We start from the raw sequence: 18,459 nt of genomic DNA on the forward strand, positions 1-18,459 counted from the left end.
GCGCCACATATGTACTCATTTTTTATTGTGCTCTTTGCTGGCGTCACATTTGCGTCACATATTGATATGTGTGGATATGTGGGCGTATAAATGTTTTTTAACTTAATTTATGTGGATGGACTGATGTTTTGCTGAAAGAAGCTAAAAGAAATGACATTTTCACTCATTGTAGGCTGAATGGTTACCTTGTCGTGAACGAAAATATCTAGTGGAGACTGAGGTGAGTATCTTCGCTTATTTGTATTATGGTATGCTGAGTCTGAAACATGGGTAGGTATTTATTCTAATTTCATTGTAATTTGAATTTGTGGGTATTGAACTACTTATAGCCCAACATTTATTTCAGGAGTTAAGGTGAGAAAGCTACAAAGTCAAATTGCAAGTCATTTTTTGGTTTGGTGTGTAATGTGTATGGCTCTGGCCAGCTCTGGCCCAGACTGAGACCGGAGAAAATATGTGTCAGTGTGACCATTGACATGTCCGGCATAATGAGTGGATGGATTACGCCAGAATTTTGGCGCAGCATCCAGCTAACCATGTATGCTGACATTTTGGTGCACGGGCCAGACTGCTAAGTGTGACATGTGCACGCTCAAGGTGTGTTCGATGGATGTGCACGCCTGTGTCTGTAATTTGCACTCCTGGCACCGGGCATGCAGCATTACAAGCTCAAGCTTACGTGACCCACACAAGCACAACAATGTTGAGCATCGTACTGAGACTTACCAGATGGCATTGAAACTTGAAAGTGTCAGCGAACGACGCCAGGGGCGGAACTCCAATGCGCCTGACTGACTTAGACTCAGTTGCTACTTGATGATCTGGGTTGACTTGTATTTCATTTCCTTGTTTAAGTAATTTTTGGAACCAATAACAAATTTGGCATTTATTTGAGGATTAGGGAATAGCATACTTTTAAGAGACTACATAACATGTAATGGAGGCATTTGTGATAAATTCTGGTCAAGAACAACTAGTGTAATAAATGCTGGTTGACCTGAACTGACCAGCCTCCAACCTACCCCAAATGCACACATGCATTTGGGGTAGTGTGAAACTAAACTAGTGTGAAAATCAGAATCAGGACCCTAAAATACCCCTAAACAGGCTGAACCACTTCTGCTCTGTACCCATGTCCTATCCCCCTTGTTCTAATCACTTGAGACTGAGACGGGAGACCTTACCCAACAGTCACCTATGCCTTATGTTTCTGTCAGTGATATCTCCACATTCCAGGTCACTGGCCCAGCAGACATCCGCCATGTCGGCAGCGGCCTCTACGCCACAGCGGCGGCGCTCTGCCAACCTAGCGGCGTTCAGCACGGTTCGCTCACGCAAGGTGGCGCCACCACAGGCGCGACTTAACGACCAGGAGTTGCGCGAGATGACTGAACTGGCGATGCACACCTGGCGCGTGCTGTTCATGGCGCCCCTGTGGAGCGTCACCATCGCCAACGCCCGCCAGTTCGAGACGCTGCTGCTCAAGCTGAAGAAGCTGGTGAAGGCGACGCTGGAGGAGATGCCGGAACATACCGGACTGAAGGTAGGTGGAAGGCGTCAAAGTAATGTGTCTTATGTGATTAAACTCGACACCTATCTTGGATAGGTTAATCGCATGGATCAGAATGGTTTTACTTCGAGCATTGAGCCTCTCGAAAGTATTAAACGGAAGATTGAAAAGTTCGAACGCGATCGGTTTCTTTTCTATGAAACCTCTTATGAAACCGTCCCTCTAAACTGTTCATCGTTACGGAAATCTTTGCCGACCTGTTTCTTACACACCAGGCTGAAAACCATCCTATTCAGCGCAGTAATAACATCATAACTAGTACTACCCTACTAACCCGTTCCTTTAGGTATCGGCCTCCAGTGTGACCAGTATCGCCGCGGTGGTGTCCGATCCGTCTGTTTGACCGTGTCTCTCCCCCGCAGGTATCGGCCTCCAGCCTGACCAGTATCGCCGAGGTGGTGCCGGCCATCCGTCTGACGGTGACGGCGGCCGGTCGGCGCGCGCCGGTGGCCGAGCTGCTGCTCTGCAGCGCAGAGACGGTGCTGCGCTCGCTGCCCGACGAGTGCGCCGCCGAGTGTGTGTGGCTGCCGCTGGTACTGGCCAGGGGCAGCGGACCCGTGCGCGACGCCGTGCTCGCCAGGCTGCGCAGCGTGTACGGCAGCGCCGCCGTGGCGCCGGGGTTCTCACAGGTGGGTGCAGCCGGCGGGAAGAAAAGGAAGAGGGATTCGTGAGTCTGCGGCTCTGTTTTCAGTTTAGTGTTTCTGATCGTTATGTAAGCCTCAAGGTGGGCTAGTGATCAGTCCGGAATAGCGCCATGTTTTTGTATGTTTGAAGCATCTTTCGAGTGTCTGTGATAAGTTTGTCTCCGTTGTTTGTTTTATCTACCCAATGAGTATCATATAGCTTTTACAGCATCCGCGCCGATGACCACTGTAGTCCGGGCGCCCAAAAACCCCAATTAATCATCATCTTTTACATCATCCACTGACCCATCCTCCCCGTCACGTTACTTACAGGACGACATGCGCTGGATGGCCTCTATGTGGGCGGCCCGACCCGGCATCACCTTCGACGGCGACGTGACACTCGACTACGCCACCCCGCAGTCGGTGTCAACTGCCGGACTGCGCTCGGTCAACATTAGACTGTCCGGGGAGGACATGGGACTCATACACGCCAGGTGAGTAATGAGTAGATATGCGGGGCGGGAGGTATTATGTTTGATGCTTGAGTTCAGCAGGAGTGAATTGTTATTACTTAGTTTGTAGTGGTAGATTTTGAATTGCATTTTATGACGGTCCTACGGCTAATGAATGTGAGCTGTTCTCATTTCGCTTACTGGTCTCGGTGTATCTACTGATGGCTTACCACGACTTATCGATACTTTATCTACATGTTTTCTCTTTTTAGATATATTTCGCCTACTTTCCTCCTTAGTAAGCAACACTGCCCGACCAATCTCTAGCCCCTCCTTCGTAAATCACAACCTCCCCTTCCCCCGCCCCCAGCGTTCACGGTACAAACCAAATCATGACCCGAGAGGCCATGCACACGTTCCACCGTGTGCTGGCCAAGGTTGGAGAGGACGCCGTCGGTCTTCCGCTGAGCGCCTTTGACCTCCAGTCGTTCGTTCTGCCGCTGGCTAAGGTGTACTCCGATGGGCGGGTGAGTGGCGGGATGGTGATGGGAGGGAGGGGTGATGGGAGACGGGACGCAGTGGTGGGAGGACTGATACGAACGGTGGGGTAGGTCTGATTGGAGTGATGGATTCTGGAGACACTGTAGGTAGAGAAGTTAGTGGCTAGATGAGTGAGTTGGAGTGGTGGATATATTAACCTCATAGATACCCTGGTTGGATGAGGGCAGGTGGGGCTCGGTGGGAGGGCACAGAGCTAAGGTATGAGGGGGGGGGGGGGGGTGCACTGAAAGAATGGTTGGTAGGTATAACTACAGAGGTACGCAAGAGAATATGTGCAATCTAGAAAATAACCTCTTTCGGACGTCGTAGTCAAACCATTGACCTTAGAGGTCAATGAGTCAAACGCGTTTGCGTTTAGAACAAGCCCCGGTAGGTTGCGTAGTTACGAGTATGATTCGGTTTAGTAACTGATGCTGGTAAAAGCCTTCCGAAGGGGCCAATGCTGTTGGAACATCTAACAATCTGGCACTTTGTTTTGTGCTACCGATCTGCTGCTCTAGAAAACTGCTCCGATATGTTGTCTCTGCCGTTCGCTCCTGTTGACGCCATTTCTACTGCCGTTCCCAGATAAAGTTCGGCTCGGCGGAGGCCGTCAGCCCGTGCCTGACGTTCCTGCGCCAGCTATCGGCTGAGTTCTTCGACCCGTGACCTGTGACCTGACCTGGAGAGTGAGAGAGCGCGGCCAGCGGCGCGGATCGGCTCCACCAGCTGAGTTAGCGCCGCCTTTTACGAACGCTTTAGCTTCTGTGGACCTGTTTTATCATATGCATTCAGCACAGTGTTTTTATGTTTTATGTTCTAATTAACGTTGTATAGAAATGTTTGTAAATATAGACAATAGACATAATATTATGCTTTTTTAGAATCATGTTTCAATTTGTTCACATTTTCTGCCAGAAGACAGTAGTGAAAGACGTTTCCTCCTCAAACCTTTCTCACGCTAGATGTCGCTTTTCACCGCTTTGGAGGTAGATGCAGCGGTTGTAGCGCCAGGATATGTTGAGGGACATCTAGCGCCACCATGCATCACAAATTACTGCCATTATAGTGGCCTGCCTTATGGGGAGACTGAGCTAGCGCCTATACGCATCGCACATTATAGTGGCATGCCCAGCAATCGCTATTTGACCGAGGCGATTTACCTAAGGTCATCGGTGTAAAGACATTTGCTGTTTCTAGGAATGAAACAGACTTCATTTTACTGGTAGACCCATTCGCAGTTAGTGGCTGCATTGTTACATCAGTATGCTTGCATGTACCGTTTAAACGCTGAGAATCATACGAGTTTAGTTAATGTACAGTTCAACGGGGACGAATTTCGCTTGCTGGTGGATTTCCCTTTTCAGAGGCAGCATGCCCAATGGGCAATGAATCTATTTTTATTTGCTTGGCTGGTAGTTCAAATTCTCGTAAAAAAATGTCTGCATCCTGCTTGGGAATTACCTCTTCCAAATATCCGTGTTGTCCAAACTCGATGCAACATTAAAATTTGATGGAAGCCAAAACTAGTTAGTTGTCAGGTATAACAATGCAGCACTTGCAAAAAGATAAGCCTCCTCCTATTACCTGCTCTCACGAGTTTCGGCCATTTTTTTGGGACACACTACCGTAGAGAAGATGCATCTTTATTCTGGTATGCGGTAAGGCTATTATCATTGCTTGATTTTTACCCACTTATAGTGGTATAAGCTGCCGACAAAAAAGCCTGCCTATCGAAACATTGACCCAGCACTCAGCAGGATTACAAAAGTAAGCGTGCACCGTTCATCCAGCGGCTGTATGTGTGGTCGTTTCGAGTAAGTGCGTCCGGCCTGGTGAGTGTGGATATGTCACTCTTTCGCAACGTCACGGCTGTTTGGAAGGACGATAACCACATCGCCCGGTCATTCACCTTGGACAGATACGAGCCTTCAGAAAGTTGCGTAGTTATGTCCTCATCGTCTTTGTAAATTCGTCCCGTCCACTTCACTCCATTCGTTCACTCACTCTACTACGGCACATTATTCTGAGAAAGTGCTTCGATATTTGTATGCTTGTCTCTCCCGATAGGCCAAAACCTGTCCGTGATATCTCCATCGCTCTCTAAGGGCCTCTCGCCTCACCCCGCGTCCCACTGCCCTACGAGACTACACATCACGTTGGCCCGATGCACTCTCGCTGGCCGGCCGGCGGTCATTGACCCCGCCCGGGCCGGGGTGAACGACCTCTGCCCGTGCAGGGAGGCCGCCGGCCGCTGAGGTGCCCCCAGAGAGGGTCAGTGCAACTCCTATTGGATGCTTATCAAATGCCGATGTATCGGAATGTTCAAGAGGCCTAGTAGGATGCTGTATGCAACAGATGACTGATGAGCGCCACAAAATTATATTTTAGCCTGGGTGTCTGAGGGGAAAAGCTAGGGACCGCTGTAACAAGGGAACGGGGACCAAAACATGCTAAATCAGCTGTGCGAATCATGCTATTGTCGAGTCGAATTACGGTGCTTCTCTTCTGGGTTAGCCTGAATTTATTTGACTGGCTGCTGATTTTACGATTAAAATGCCTAAGGATTAAGGAAGATGGCTGTTGCAAATGCAAAAATTTACGTGGATGGCTTTCCCTCCCTTTGGGCGCCGATGACTCTGTACTCTGTACCACCTATGGACTCCACATCACCAACCAGTGTCGAGCTACTTATCGTCCGGCCGGGTCTCTGCTAGATGTCGTCATTACTAACCGTCCGGAGTTGATCAGACGTGTAGGTGTCACCAGGTGTCACTACGGAGGTCCGCATGACTTCACTCGTGTTATGGTCACTCGTGAGAGTCGTGCGGCGCCACGCCGGGAATCCAGTGTGTACCGACGCCCTATCAGCAGGATAGATACAAACTCGTTTAATCAGCAGCTTGCTGATACCGATTGGTCTCCTGTGTATTTCTCGGACTCGACTGAGCGTAAGTGGAGCGTTTTCCGTGACACGTTCGTTGAACGATTGGATGCTGTCGCACCGCTCAAACGCGTCCGTGATAGGCAGGTGACTGCGCCGCCCGTGTCAGCCGAGACCCAGCAGCTGCTGCAGTCCCGCCGCGCGGCCTTAGCTCGGGGCGATCGAGCCGAGTACAAACGGGTGAACCGGCTGTACCGCGCCGCCGTGCGGAACGAGACCCGCGCGCGGTATGCTGGTGCTATCAGCCGCGGTGACCGGGGCGGGCTGTGGCGAGTGCTGCGGCCGGTCGTGGGCAGGAAGCAGCAGTCCTGCGAGATACCGAGAATCACGCCGAATGCATTGAATGATTATTATGTTGCGATCGGTCCTTCCACTGCAGCCAGTGTCCCCGCCGCTACTGTACGCGTGCCCACGCGACTCCCGAGAGTTTTGACGTGTGCGTTTGAGGTGCAACCTACCGATTTGGACACTCTTTATGCCACATTGCTGTCAATGAAACCATCTATGTCGACTGGCAAGGACGGTATCAGTGTGCGCATGTTACAGAAGTTCTTTCCCGGGATTGGCCATGCGGTTTTGGATGTTGTGAACTCCAGCCTTTCTAACGGAGTAGTACCGCAGGACTGGAAACACGCTCTGGTTACCCCAATTCCGAAAGGAACGAGGGCTACCGAGCCGTCCGACACGCGTCCCATCTCCATCCTGCCTGCGATTATGAAATTAGTTGAACGTGTCGTGCAAAAACAGTTGGTCTCTTATCTCGAAGAAAATTTCCTTCTCTCGGACGCCCAACACGGTTATAGAAAACAACGTTCAACGGAAACCGCGCTTCACGTCTTTACTGATCATGCTCTTCAGGCAATGGACAATGGTAACATTTGTATCTTGGTACTACTAGACCTCTCAAAATGTTTTGATGTTGTTCCTCATGTTACACTTCTCGACAAATTGTCTGTGTACGGTATCGAAACCACATGGTTCCGTGCCTATTTGGCTCACCACTCGCAGCAGGTCCAAGTGAGGTGCGCGGACGGTTCGACACTGCTGTCGGACAGCAAGGCTAACGCGATTGGCGTATACCAAGGCGGCGCCCTGAGTTGTCTCATGTACATGCTGTACTCAAACGATCTGTGTCTGTGTGTTCCCGATGACGTCACGGTAGTCCAGTATGCTGATGACACCCAGCTGATGGTTACTGGCAAGAAGAGCGACTTGAATCTGTTGACCGCGCGTATGGAGGATGCACTGGGTCGAATGTATCAGTGGTTCTGCCACAATGGAATGAGACTTAATGCTGCGAAAACACAGATGCTTGTGATCGGTACCCCAGCGATGCTTCGCAATTTGCCGCCTGTCACGCTGACTTTCTGCTCTACCACCATTACAGAGTCAGAAACTGTTAAAAATCTAGGAGTGACGATCGACCGTCACCTCAGCTTTGTGTCCCATGTAGACGGTGTGGCGCGGAAATGTACCGGGATGCTGACAGCGCTACTGCACGCTCGTCACGTTATACCGCGGTCAGCACTGAAGCCGATAGTTGAAGCTCTGGTTGTATCTGTGCTGCGGTACTGTCGGTGTACGGCTCGTGTGGTGAGGTGCAGTTAGGACGGCTGCAAAAAGTTATAAACTTTTGTGCACGCGTTGTGTCCGGTCGGCGACGACGTGATAGCGTGGCGGCTGTCATCAAGCAGCTGAAGTGGTTGACTGCCAAGGATTTGGTAACATACCACACAGTGAGTGCTGTCGAGCGTATCTTTGTGTCGGAGCAGCCGGAGTACCTCAAAGGTACGCTGGGGCAGCGGGCTAGCCAGCGGCACCGGCACAACACTAGGCAGGCCAGCTACCTCACCCTCCCCTTCATTCGAACGGAGTCGGGAAGACGTAGATTGTGCTACCGAGGTGTGACTCGTATGAACGAACTTGGAGTAGAACCAGGGACATTGTCGTACCGGGCGAACATCCGAAAGGTGCTGCTGTCTAAGCAACAGACATGAGCAATAGCATGTATGGGTGCGTGTGTGAGAATTATGCGTGCTGCACACTGTTCCTCGTTTTGTATCACACTATCATGACGTGGACATGTGAAAAGCCTCACTATTGAGAGGACCTTGTCTGAATATATCTGTAATCTGTAATCTGTAATCTGTAATCTGTAATCTGACCTCTATATAAAGCCTCGGCGCCCAAAAAATCACAAATTATCATCACTTTCTCCTTTTTCAATTTGTTCGTGAGGCACGCAAGTGTCTATCGAAATCCGTTAAAATTCACACATGAACTCACTCATTCGGGAGCCTGTGGCGAACGCACACGTGTCTGGATGGGCAATGGCCCGTGCGTGGCGGTGGCCCCGGTTTGACCCGAATCGGTGACACCGACCCGGGCCGGAGGGGCCGCTGTGATGGGAAGTTGCGTCAGCCAGCCGTTTGAGCCATTCGGAGAATACGGAAAACGGGAGAGAGAGAGAGAGGAACGACGCGTTCACTATGGCGAGGAATAATGAGACGACTGAAATGTGAAAGCTAAAAATGGTCAAAATATACATAACTTGGAGAGGGGCTGGATGTAAACGGCCGATGCTCGTACAGTTCTTCCATGACCAAGATCCTCAGAAACTGACTGTCAGTCAGTCCACTGTTGGCTTCACTTCCTAGTTCAATTGGAAATGACTGGAAGTAGGATTATTTTGACATTCTTCACAACAGAAATGTATAGTTTTTTAGTTCGCTTTTTTGTTAGATACCAAGTTTATTCTAGATTTTCCGAGTTGTTTCTCTTTTTTCATCATCCAGTACCTAGCAATTATTATAATCACAAGCATGTTTTGAAACCTTTGGCGGGTTTTAGAACGATCCCAGTGGCATTGTGCAAGGTAGGTAGAATGCACCGAGAATGCCTGGCGCTACCTATTTACCCCGCCCGGAATCCGGGGGCAGATCTATGCTGACTGCATCGCCATAACAACTACAGTCGCCCCGTGCGGCCTCCCCGGGGACAGCAGAGGCTCCGACGGGGTCGCTACTGGCTAGGGGCGGGCGCCAAGGGTCAGGGTGGGCCCGCTGGGGAGGGGGGAGGGTTGAAACCACGGGGACGGTCACGTGTCCTCGTGGGGGCAGTCGGGGGATCAGAGGGTGGTCCGCGGGGGGGGGGGGGGGGGGCGGCGGACAAAAGTGGGGTCGCCTGGTAGGTGGAAAAAGCTTGTGAGTCACCAGGGGGTGTGGAGGGATCCTTAGAGATAAAAGGATTTGACGGGGGTGCGCTAATGACTAAACGGTTTTGTCGGGGGATTTCTCTAATCACAGACTGGGCCATCCTTTGCCGACTGCATCAAAGGTTCTGAGGAGCCATTAGGGAAGGCATGTTGAGAGACGAGAAGCCGTGTGTCGGCTACCCCGCTCGCTGCGGTCAGTGACCCCGCCCGGTGCATGAGCACCGAGGCCCGGCGGCGACGCCGACCACTTTCACTTTAGCTGTCCGGACACCGGCCGCTCACGCTGGTCTGATGACGCGACTGGGCAGAGTGGGGCGTCAGGTGGGCTGACGGAGGCCAGAAGGCACCCTTTTTCGGCCCCTAAGGCTGGTCTGAGGCTTAGGAAGTTCTTCCTTTCTAGCGGCTCTCAGTTTTGGCTTTTGAACGGGACTGCCAGGCACCAAATGTATGCGATCAAAAGCTTGGCTATGTATGCCAATGCATCTTTCACGATTGTTTTTGACGGATTCTTAGTATAGATAAAGATACTTCTCCATAATGATACACTTCGGACGACTGCTAGAGCGTATCTTTTGATACACTCTACTCAAAACAACAAATGTGACCCTTGTCTTGGCACGGACCCTCAGCTGAGGTGGTCGCCGCTCCCTTATCTAGGACGAGTACGGGTCACTCGTCAGCGTGGGACGTGGGTGGTGCAGCGGGGCTGACCCGTCGCGGCCCCACTGGGCTATGTTTCTCGGGGTGTCAGGCCAGCGCGGCGCTGACATCAGCACTGAGCGGACCGTGATGAGCCATAGAGATTCACCAAACACGGTTGAGTTTGAGGGCCGGTGACCATATTTGGTTTCCTGTGCCAGCTCGCTAGAGGGCCCCTCATAGTCGTTTATTGAGCTTGATTTTTAGAATGCATTTTATGTAGGTAGATGCCACCAATCGACACCGATTGTTTCCTATGTTGAATAAAACGGTGTTGACGCGAGCCGACAGCAGCTTGAACTGGAAAAGACTAGTATGCTGGAAATTTGTATCATGGGCTTTATTTTGATCTTGAGATTAGAATGGATACATGCAAGACTGCCTTATTGTTGAACAGCTATGACGTATAATCTATGAACCTTTTCATGGATCGAAAAAAACTGCGTTTATCTGCCTCATATATGCGTTTCAGCGCACTTTCTAGCTTCTCAGAATGCCCGTTAAACGCTATAAGGATCCTGTTCGCTTCTCTCGCTCAACATTGACCGCCTGATGGATGAGAGAGTGACTCGAGGGTCCGTCCACTGGTATCTTCCTCACGGCGATCACTGGGAGAAGTTGGGTCGGGTCAGGACCTGCTGGCTGCGGCTGCGGTCGGGAGGACCCGCCGATACGCCGAGTTTCTCCTCCGTCCCTCTCCGAGCTCACATGCACTGCACTCGGAGAGCACCTGGCAGCGGGCCAACCGGGTCGGTCATTGACCCTCGCCGGGCCACTACTGACACAGAGACAGCGCTGGCAGCAGGGGCGCCGCCAGCGCTGCGGCCTTGGGGGGCGACCGAGCTGCGCGCGGCCCAGCCGCCACGGCCGCCGTCAGGAGCCGCCCCCGGGCGCGGCGCTGAGGCCGGGAACAGGCCAGGTACCGCCCGTGTATATAAAGGCACAGCCCGGCCGCGCAGCGGTAATCGTGGCGCGGGTAGCGGCAATTGTGGCGCGAGTAGCGCGTCCACTGACGGCGCACGGTTCGGTGACCCTCGGCTGACCTGACCTGACCTGCTGGCCACGATCTAAACTGTGGGTGACCTGCCACTCTAGTCTGACGTCACAGAGCAGAACTCGAGCGGCTGTCAGTTCCTCTGCGGTCTCCTGTGCCAGCACCGCCCCCTTTCGCCCCGCCGCCGCCCCTCTGCTGTAGATCCGCGCAGCGTTTAGTCTATCCCAGGGGACCGGCGAGATGGGTACAGAGACGGCCTCCGGTCCTACGGCCGAGCAGGCCGGTCACGCCGCCAACCTGGAGCCGGGGGAGGCGCCCGGGTCACGGCCGCTGCCCTGTCTGAGCAACGGTGGCTCCAAGCCAGATCCTACGCCCCCGCAGGGAACTCCCGGCCACCCGGCGGGCTCTGAAGAGGGCCCAGAGGCGGCCGCGGCCGAACCGGTGGCGTTTCCATACAAACTGCGGCCTCTGGACCCGGTAACTCAGCGACGAGTGATCGCAGACTTCCCTGCCCTGCCGCATGGTCTGCAGAGTGTACTCGACTGGGACTTCAAGGTGGCCGGCACGGCTACGGCGGCCGATTTCGCGGCGCACCTGAACCAGCCGCTGCGCCGGGGCGATGTGTGGGTGTGCTCGCCACCCAAGTGCGGCTCGATGTGGACCCAGGAGCTGGTGTGGCTGCTGGAGAACCAGCTGGACTTTGACGGCTGTCGCGCGATGCTCACCGACCGCTGGAGGTTCGGTGAGTCGCGCTTCGCTGCGGACCTGGAGGAGCGAGCGCGCATTGCCGCGGCGCGTCCGGCGACTGCACCGGTGCCGGACCCGACCGCCGCGCGCAGCCGCTTCGTCAAGTCGCACCTACCGCTGTCGCTTTCACCGCCGCGGCTCCTCGACACGTGTAAGGTGGTCTACCTGGCGCGCAACCCCAAAGACATCTGCGTCAGCTTCTTCAACCACGCTCGCCGCTACAAGACGGTCAACTTCGGCGGTAGCCTGGAGACGTTCGCCGAACACTTCCTGGCCGGAACGGTGGTGATGACGCCGGTGGTTCCGCACATGCTGGAGGCTTGGCGTCTGCGACATCACCCCAACCTCTGCTTTATCTTCTACGAGGATATGAAGCGCGACCTGCGCGGCCAGATCCGCCGACTGGCGGCCTTCCTCGACAGGCCGTGCTCCGAGTCGGACGTGGAGCGTCTAGCCGAGTACCTCCACATCGACAACTTCAGGAAGAACCCGTGGCGCTCGGAGGACTTTGGCAAGCAGGCCGGGATGGTGAACGAGGGCGCGGGCGAGTTTATCCGTACCGGGAAGACGGGTGACTGGAAGAACCACCTCTCGCCGGAGCTTAGTGCCAGGTTCGACAGCTGGATCGAGAGTCAGCTGAGCGACTCCGACCTCAGATTCGTGATGGAGCTGGACAAACAGGACTAGAGGGGCAGCGGTCAGATCTCTGCAGTGTGGACTGTTTTTGAGTAATTCCAGCATACGTTGGACCGATCTGATCTGGTCTGACCCTCTCTGACCTGACCAAACAGTCTTCCTTTCCGATCTAACGTGTTTTGTTCCGGTTTGACATGTCTAAACTCGATGTGACCTATACTGACCCTGTTTGACCTGCCGTGACCCGCCACACGCCTCCGTTTTTATCTCGTTACCATTCCGTGCCGTCAAATTTTTCTTCGTAATCCCTCGGTCAATCCAGTGTTATGAAAGTGGCCGCCAGTAAACGTTTGGTATAACTTCCGTTCTTATGCATTGTCAGAAGCGTTGATATCGTTTTTTATATTTGATGATGTTGCCTGCCGCTCTGCAGCTATTTTTGTTTTTGTATATATGTTTTAGATTAATCAGTAGGAAAAGTAACTTATGTAAGATGCCGTATACGTAATTGAATGATTGTGAGCTGCCTAGTGTGACAAAAGTTATTTAGGTTACCGGTTTGAGTGAGGCTTTCACATTTTTACTCGCATATTTATGCATTAGTTTTGTCTGTGTTGTATGAAGGTAGGCTAATAAAAGTACAATACCGCTCATGTAGTTAGGTTGTCTAATGCGTGGCCAGGGTGGTTTGCTAAGTGTGTTTTTTTTGTGTTGCGTAAAATCCGGCACTTACGATGCTATGAAATCATAGTGAATATCACATAACGCTCGAACTGCTAATCCAATCCGCACAGTAACTGACCATCAAATGACATGTGACTTATAATAAACGCCAGCTCACGCAAATTATCGTTTATGTGATGTTGAACCGATGAGGCTCGTCAGAGAAAGAAATGGGGGGGGGGGGAGCTCAAAGCGTGATTAGATTACCCGCTAAAGATGTCATCCTACTGCAAGCAGTGTAGCCGGGGAGGAAGGCGGCGCTGCAGGGGCAGAGGTAGACAATGGATTGGCCTCGGCTGAGCTCCGGCCCTCCAGTCTCTCTCGGCGGCAGTGGCTGAACAGTGAACAATGTCCTCCCCCCCCCCCCCCCCGGTGACCGGTCGGCCTGGTCAGCGAGGTTCTGTCCCTCCCCTCCCACACTGGTGACGAGTGGGGAGAGTGACACTTCTCAGCAGTGACGGGATGCCTCCCCGGCAGTGACCGGTGACACCCCTCTCCCTTATCCAGCAGTGACCGTTGGACTTTCGATCCAGTGACTCTGTCCCTCCCCGGCAGTGATGGGCAGTGAGGAGCCCCCTCCCCTCTCCAGCAGTGATGGACCAGCAGTGACGGTTTACGGAATGGCCCGTCCTCTGCCGTGCTAGGCGATCACGTCCGTTCCGGATAATGAATCCCACTGGTTCCAGTCAGCCGGCCGGAGCCGGGGCTCGGGCTCTCGGGCCTCCTCGCTCCTCAGCGCACACGGGCCATGGATTTCAGAGTTGCTAATGACCTGTGGGTGATCCGTGACCGGATGGCCTGTTCCACGTGGCAGACACCGTCGAAGATCCCTCCCATTTACCGTGACTGCGGTATCGGAAACTTATAATAATTGTTTTTTGTTATCATTTTTTGCCAGGTTCTGAATTGTGGAAGAAAACGCTTGCCATGAGTCGAGGGCAGACGTGTCAAACCGCGGAATCGCTCAAGTCCGTCTGTCGCTGTTCTGAGAGTCGCTATAGACACTGTCGCTATTGGGAGTATGTCGCTGTTTTCCCGTTTTCCCGTCGCTGTTTTCGGTCGCTGTTTTCTGTGTCGCGGTTTGACACGCACACGGAGTTGAGCTCGAGACGGTCTAAACGAGTAAATATATACGAGTAGAGTAGGTATTCTGCGAAAATGCAGTTAGCTTTGTTTAAAACTATTCCTTATTCCACAAGGGAACTAAGGACCTGAAAAAGAGGTGTGCCAGTTGCCACAATTGCAAGTCACTGGCGTAATGCAAAGAAAAGGAGCTAAGGAAGTAGTCATTGGTCACCAATGGCGTTTTTTTAAGGATCGTTTTCAGCACTTGCAGCAGAGCTTTGGTTTTTTTTTTCAAGTAGGTATTTTCCAAACACTATACCAGCACTCTGCCGACTGAAGCTCTTTGAACAGATCGTCCGTCCAGTCTGCGCTAAAATTGGCATCAAATTCGCTCCCCCTCGTCACATGCACGCACGTGTATCGTATCGTCCCCACGCCAAACCGGCCAAAGCCGCACCGGTCCCCTCCTCCCCATTGTGCCCGATCGAAAACCATGTGCACTGTTTAAATTGGTGGACTGAAAGGATCCCTGGGATTCCCGGTACCCTACCGGTCGGTGCCCGTTGTGCGACCCCTCCCCAGCTCCCATACCTGGTCCCTCGCACCGTCTTCTTTGATCCTCCACGCGGTGCGCTTGAAGTTAAATGGATAAATGGCCGGGGTGCGTGAGCCAGCGGTACCGGTCCGGGCCCCTCTGGTTAGCCCCCTGCCGTGCTCAGCTTCCCCCGCCGTCCGTACAAAATTACACACAAAGACACCGGGAAGGAAGGGTTGTCCCCCCCCCCCCTCCGGTCCAAGCTCATTACAGGTGAGGTTTGAATGGCGTGGTCATTCGGGGAAACCCGGGTGATGGCCCATGCGGAAACCGTTTGATTTCAGCCGGCCAGTCGCTGCCAGTTGATAGCGTCTGGCTTCAGGGTCGCGGAACCCGGGGGAGGGGGCTGGGGAGGGATGGTTAGGGGAGGGGAGGTGATTGGGAGGGTCAGCGGGATTGTGCCCTCAGGTCTGCCAGCTAACCACGTGGTCTGTCCGCCTCGTGTGTCTGAATCAAGGAGAGGTAGGCAAAATAACGCTCCCGTCGCAGCCGCGGCTCCCATGTTGAATAGCTGTTTTTGACTGCCTTTACCAGTTAAGGGATACAATTTTCCGGTCCCGCAAACATAACGGTTTCTTTCAAAATTATTTCTTTCAAATGGTCTCGTAGGCACTGTTGACGAAAATAAGCGACAAACATCGATTTTGGTCCTCAGTTAGCCCCCTACCGTACTACGTGCTCCATCGACATCGTCCAAGACATTTAATTCACTCCCTTCTGCTAACGGTACGGTACCTACAGTTGCTGCGTCTTAGTTGTGAGCCGCTTATAGCGAATGAATGACTAAAAGGCGACAGGGAGTATTAGGTATATTATTTTCTGCTTTTATCCATCTAAGGTCCTGGTTACCTTTTTACTCATATACGGCATCAAATTATACGGCATTGACATTGGGTGGCTCAATTCACTTATGCACGGTGACTTGTTATAGCTTTCTAAATTTTCACCTCTAAGGCTGGTTGTTTTTCATTATGATTTATGGCCATGGAAATAGCACGTATGTCGTATAGTTCCACTTTAGGATCCCATTTCGTTTCTCCGTTGTGTAGTTTACCATTGCCATTTCCACAGGGTGTCCCAAAATTGATGTCACACCCTCTCACAATCTTTATTTTTCCTTCTACGGCACAATATCAATATGATTTCGCCGGTACTGGCTCCCAGACCATATTGGTTACATTCTAGTCACGTGACCTTCAAATTGTTGTGACCCTGACCGGTCAAGGGGTGTACGGAGGTCATTTCCGGGGCAGTACCCAGCGCGCGCGGACCAGGTGTCCAGGATGGCAAAACTGCAGAGTAAATCGTCCCGCAGCGGGACAGTCGGCATGGTTGCCGGCGGCATGACCCACGGCCAGGTCGCCGAGACACTGGGCATGAGTTGCCGCACGATTTGGCGCGATTTGGCGCATTTGACGCGACAGAAGCGGATAGACGCCCGCGAACAAGCTAGGTCGCGGCAGGAAGACTTCCGCCAGCCGGGTAGTGCAGCTCGTCATCGCGAAGTGCGGAGCTGAATACGGGCTTATCAACAAGAAAACTGACAAGGAGGCTGTTTGCCAACAGTCATCCAGTCTCCAAGCTGACAATTCATCGGTACTGGAGGCTGTTTCTAAAGCTGAGGCCCACCAAGCCACGTTTCCAGCCGAAAACCTCTGCTGAACATGTCCAGGGCCATCTTTCAACAGGTTGGCGTCCCGGCTCATCGAGCTAGAACGACGAAGGACTGGTGCAGATCGAACTTCCCAGCATTCTGGGAGAATGACAAATGACCGGGAAATAGTCCCGACCTGTCGCAGATAAAAAATCTTAGGGCGATCGTTCGGTAAGCGGTGATCAAAATGGCACCAGCATAATCTGAAGGCACGCTGACCAGGAACGTTCGATCTGTGTGGTCCAAGATCAGTCCACAGAAGCTGGACATGTTGATGTCTGATGTCCCGGAACGTATGCTTGCCCGTATCAGGGAGAAGGTGGGATACATATGTAAGAAAAGCGCACCTCTCATGTTTGTTATTTTCATGCAATTGACGCTGGAAAGGTGTGACATTTTTTTGGGACACCTTGTACATTTATCGTGTTGGTCAAATCCGACCCGTACTTACTGAGAAAGGAAAAATACACGTTTTTAGGCTGAGGCAGCCGAAATTCTGGGAACGTCCATGGAAGTTTCGAGCCATGTTTTACCTATATTACCCCGCGCCCCAGTGGCGGTCTCAGCCAACTTCGCCCTAGTGGGGGGGGGGGGGGGGCATATGTTACCACCCACCTCTAACTCAAAAACTAAGAGGGATAGAAAGACGCGGTAAAAAGCAGTCGATAGCTCTCAATGCGTACGTTTGAAAGTATTCCAGTCATTTTTCACCTTAGAGCAATATTGGGGTCACCAGAGGTCATCAAAGGTCAAAATTTCCCAATTGTCATTATATTTTTTAGAAAACATGCCGCTATCTCAGGAACTATGGTAGCTAGAAAAACGCATGGAACAGCAAACGATAGCTTTTGAGCTCTTCTTTTGAAAAGGTCATTATCAATATTGACCTCAGGTCAACGGTTTAGCCTCCAGAGGGCAAAAACTCCAAAAAATAGCTGTTTTTACGAAGTGTTTTTCGACAATAACTTTTGACTGCAAAAAGCCACGGCATTTCCATTGCCAGAATCGTGTTCCCCTCGCCGAGACGCGTCGAATGAACTATAATTTGACCTTGAAAGGTCAACTTGAAAATTTGACCTCAGGTCAAGGTCATGACCTGACCGGAAAAGGTCATCTTGCATATCAGTCGATGCGTCTCAACAAGACAAACACAATGAGACCATCCCCAGCGTTCTATCTCTTTCCAATCGCGAGTTATTGGCAAAAAACTGTTTGTAGCCTCAAGTGACCTCGGATGACCTGCCTAGAGGCTATCAGCAAAAATGACACCTTGGTCATCACGAGTGGACTAAATCATTGTGATTCTGAAATATTTGGACTGTTCCTATGCGTACACACGGATCTAGAGGCATTTTCATTTTTCTCCATTGCCGTATAATGGTAAGGTCACGCCACTGACCTGACCTTAGGTCACGGATATAAAAAATCCGAGATATACAAATTGTAGGCGCCCATAACATCATGCAATCCACCAAGTTTGAAACCTTTCTGACAAACACTGCAGGCTGGACATGATTGCAAACTTTTTTTTAAGCTTGGTCAGTTAACTTGACCTGGTGACCTGACCTGACATGACCTGGGGTCAAAAATTTCACACATTGTCCAAAATTGATGTACAAAAAGCTACCCCAAGCGGCGCGGCGCTACGCGCCGCGCTTTTTTATTTACACGCGAAAAACGCGACAGGGTGGTAACATATGCCCCCCCCCCCCCACTGGGGCGAAGGTTAAAACGCTGCTAAAATGACCCTGACTAAAATGACAACGAATGAATCCTAACTCTCGCCCGTATTGGTTTCTCAGTCGCTAACGTAAAGGGTGTCCGTTGGACCCCTCTGCCGTTCGGCCCCTGATCGAGCTTGAGCTTCGCGGAAAAGAGAATCGTACTGCCCCGTAACGAGAGGAAGCCGATGATACCCTCCCAGGTCATTCATCGACCTTCCACGCCAGCTCAATGACCCGGCAAAAGTCTGAAAAATCGGGACCTGCTGGAACTTCCTA

At 52.1% G+C, this 18,459-nt stretch overlaps 2 protein-coding genes across 3 annotated transcripts; both read left to right on the plus strand.

Moving 5' to 3' along the window:
- On the plus strand, positions 1–4,056 carry LOC122389728. 2 transcript variants are annotated; one of them, XM_043382048.1, is made up of 6 exons: positions 1–220; positions 1,237–1,543; positions 1,933–2,199; positions 2,527–2,690; positions 3,019–3,175; positions 3,777–4,056. In XM_043382048.1, the coding sequence occupies exons 2-6, from the start codon at positions 1,262–1,264 to the stop codon at positions 3,855–3,857; spliced, it is 951 nt and encodes a 316-aa protein (XP_043237983.1). In that variant the 5' UTR covers positions 1–220; positions 1,237–1,261; the 3' UTR covers positions 3,858–4,056. The 2 variants fall into 2 exon arrangements, with proteins under 2 accessions (XP_043237983.1, XP_043237984.1); XM_043382049.1 differs by having other exon boundaries at positions 34–220; positions 1,355–1,543.
- A 6,669-nt stretch (positions 4,057–10,725) lies between these two features.
- LOC122389729 (amine sulfotransferase-like) lies at positions 10,726–13,106 on the plus strand. The gene has a single exon (XM_043382050.1). It carries the CDS (start codon positions 11,280–11,282, stop codon positions 12,471–12,473), a length of 1,194 nt encoding a protein of 397 aa, XP_043237985.1. The 5' UTR covers positions 10,726–11,279; the 3' UTR covers positions 12,474–13,106.
- Positions 13,107–18,459: the final 5,353 nt, after the last annotated feature.

This window comes from Amphibalanus amphitrite, unplaced genomic scaffold (assembly GCF_019059575.1).
Source record: "Amphibalanus amphitrite isolate SeventyFive unplaced genomic scaffold, NRLGWU_Aamphi_draft 000369F_arrow, whole genome shotgun sequence".
Lineage (NCBI taxonomy): Eukaryota > Metazoa > Arthropoda > Thecostraca > Balanomorpha > Balanidae > Amphibalanus > Amphibalanus amphitrite.

Excerpts from the sequence above, each read along its gene's own strand:
- LOC122389728 (XM_043382048.1), top strand. The coding sequence starts at position 1,262 with ATGTCGGCAGCGGCCTCTACGCCACAGCGGCGGCGCTCTGCCAACCTA. Across the intron at positions 2,200-2,526 it reads TGGCGCCGGGGTTCTCACAG|GACGACATGCGCTGGATGGC; the intron begins GTGGGTGCAGCC and ends CGTTACTTACAG. Across the intron at positions 3,176-3,776 it reads AGGTGTACTCCGATGGGCGG|ATAAAGTTCGGCTCGGCGGA; the intron begins GTGAGTGGCGGG and ends TGCCGTTCCCAG.
- LOC122389729 (XM_043382050.1), top strand. The coding sequence starts at position 11,280 with ATGGGTACAGAGACGGCCTCCGGTCCTACGGCCGAGCAGGCCGGTCAC.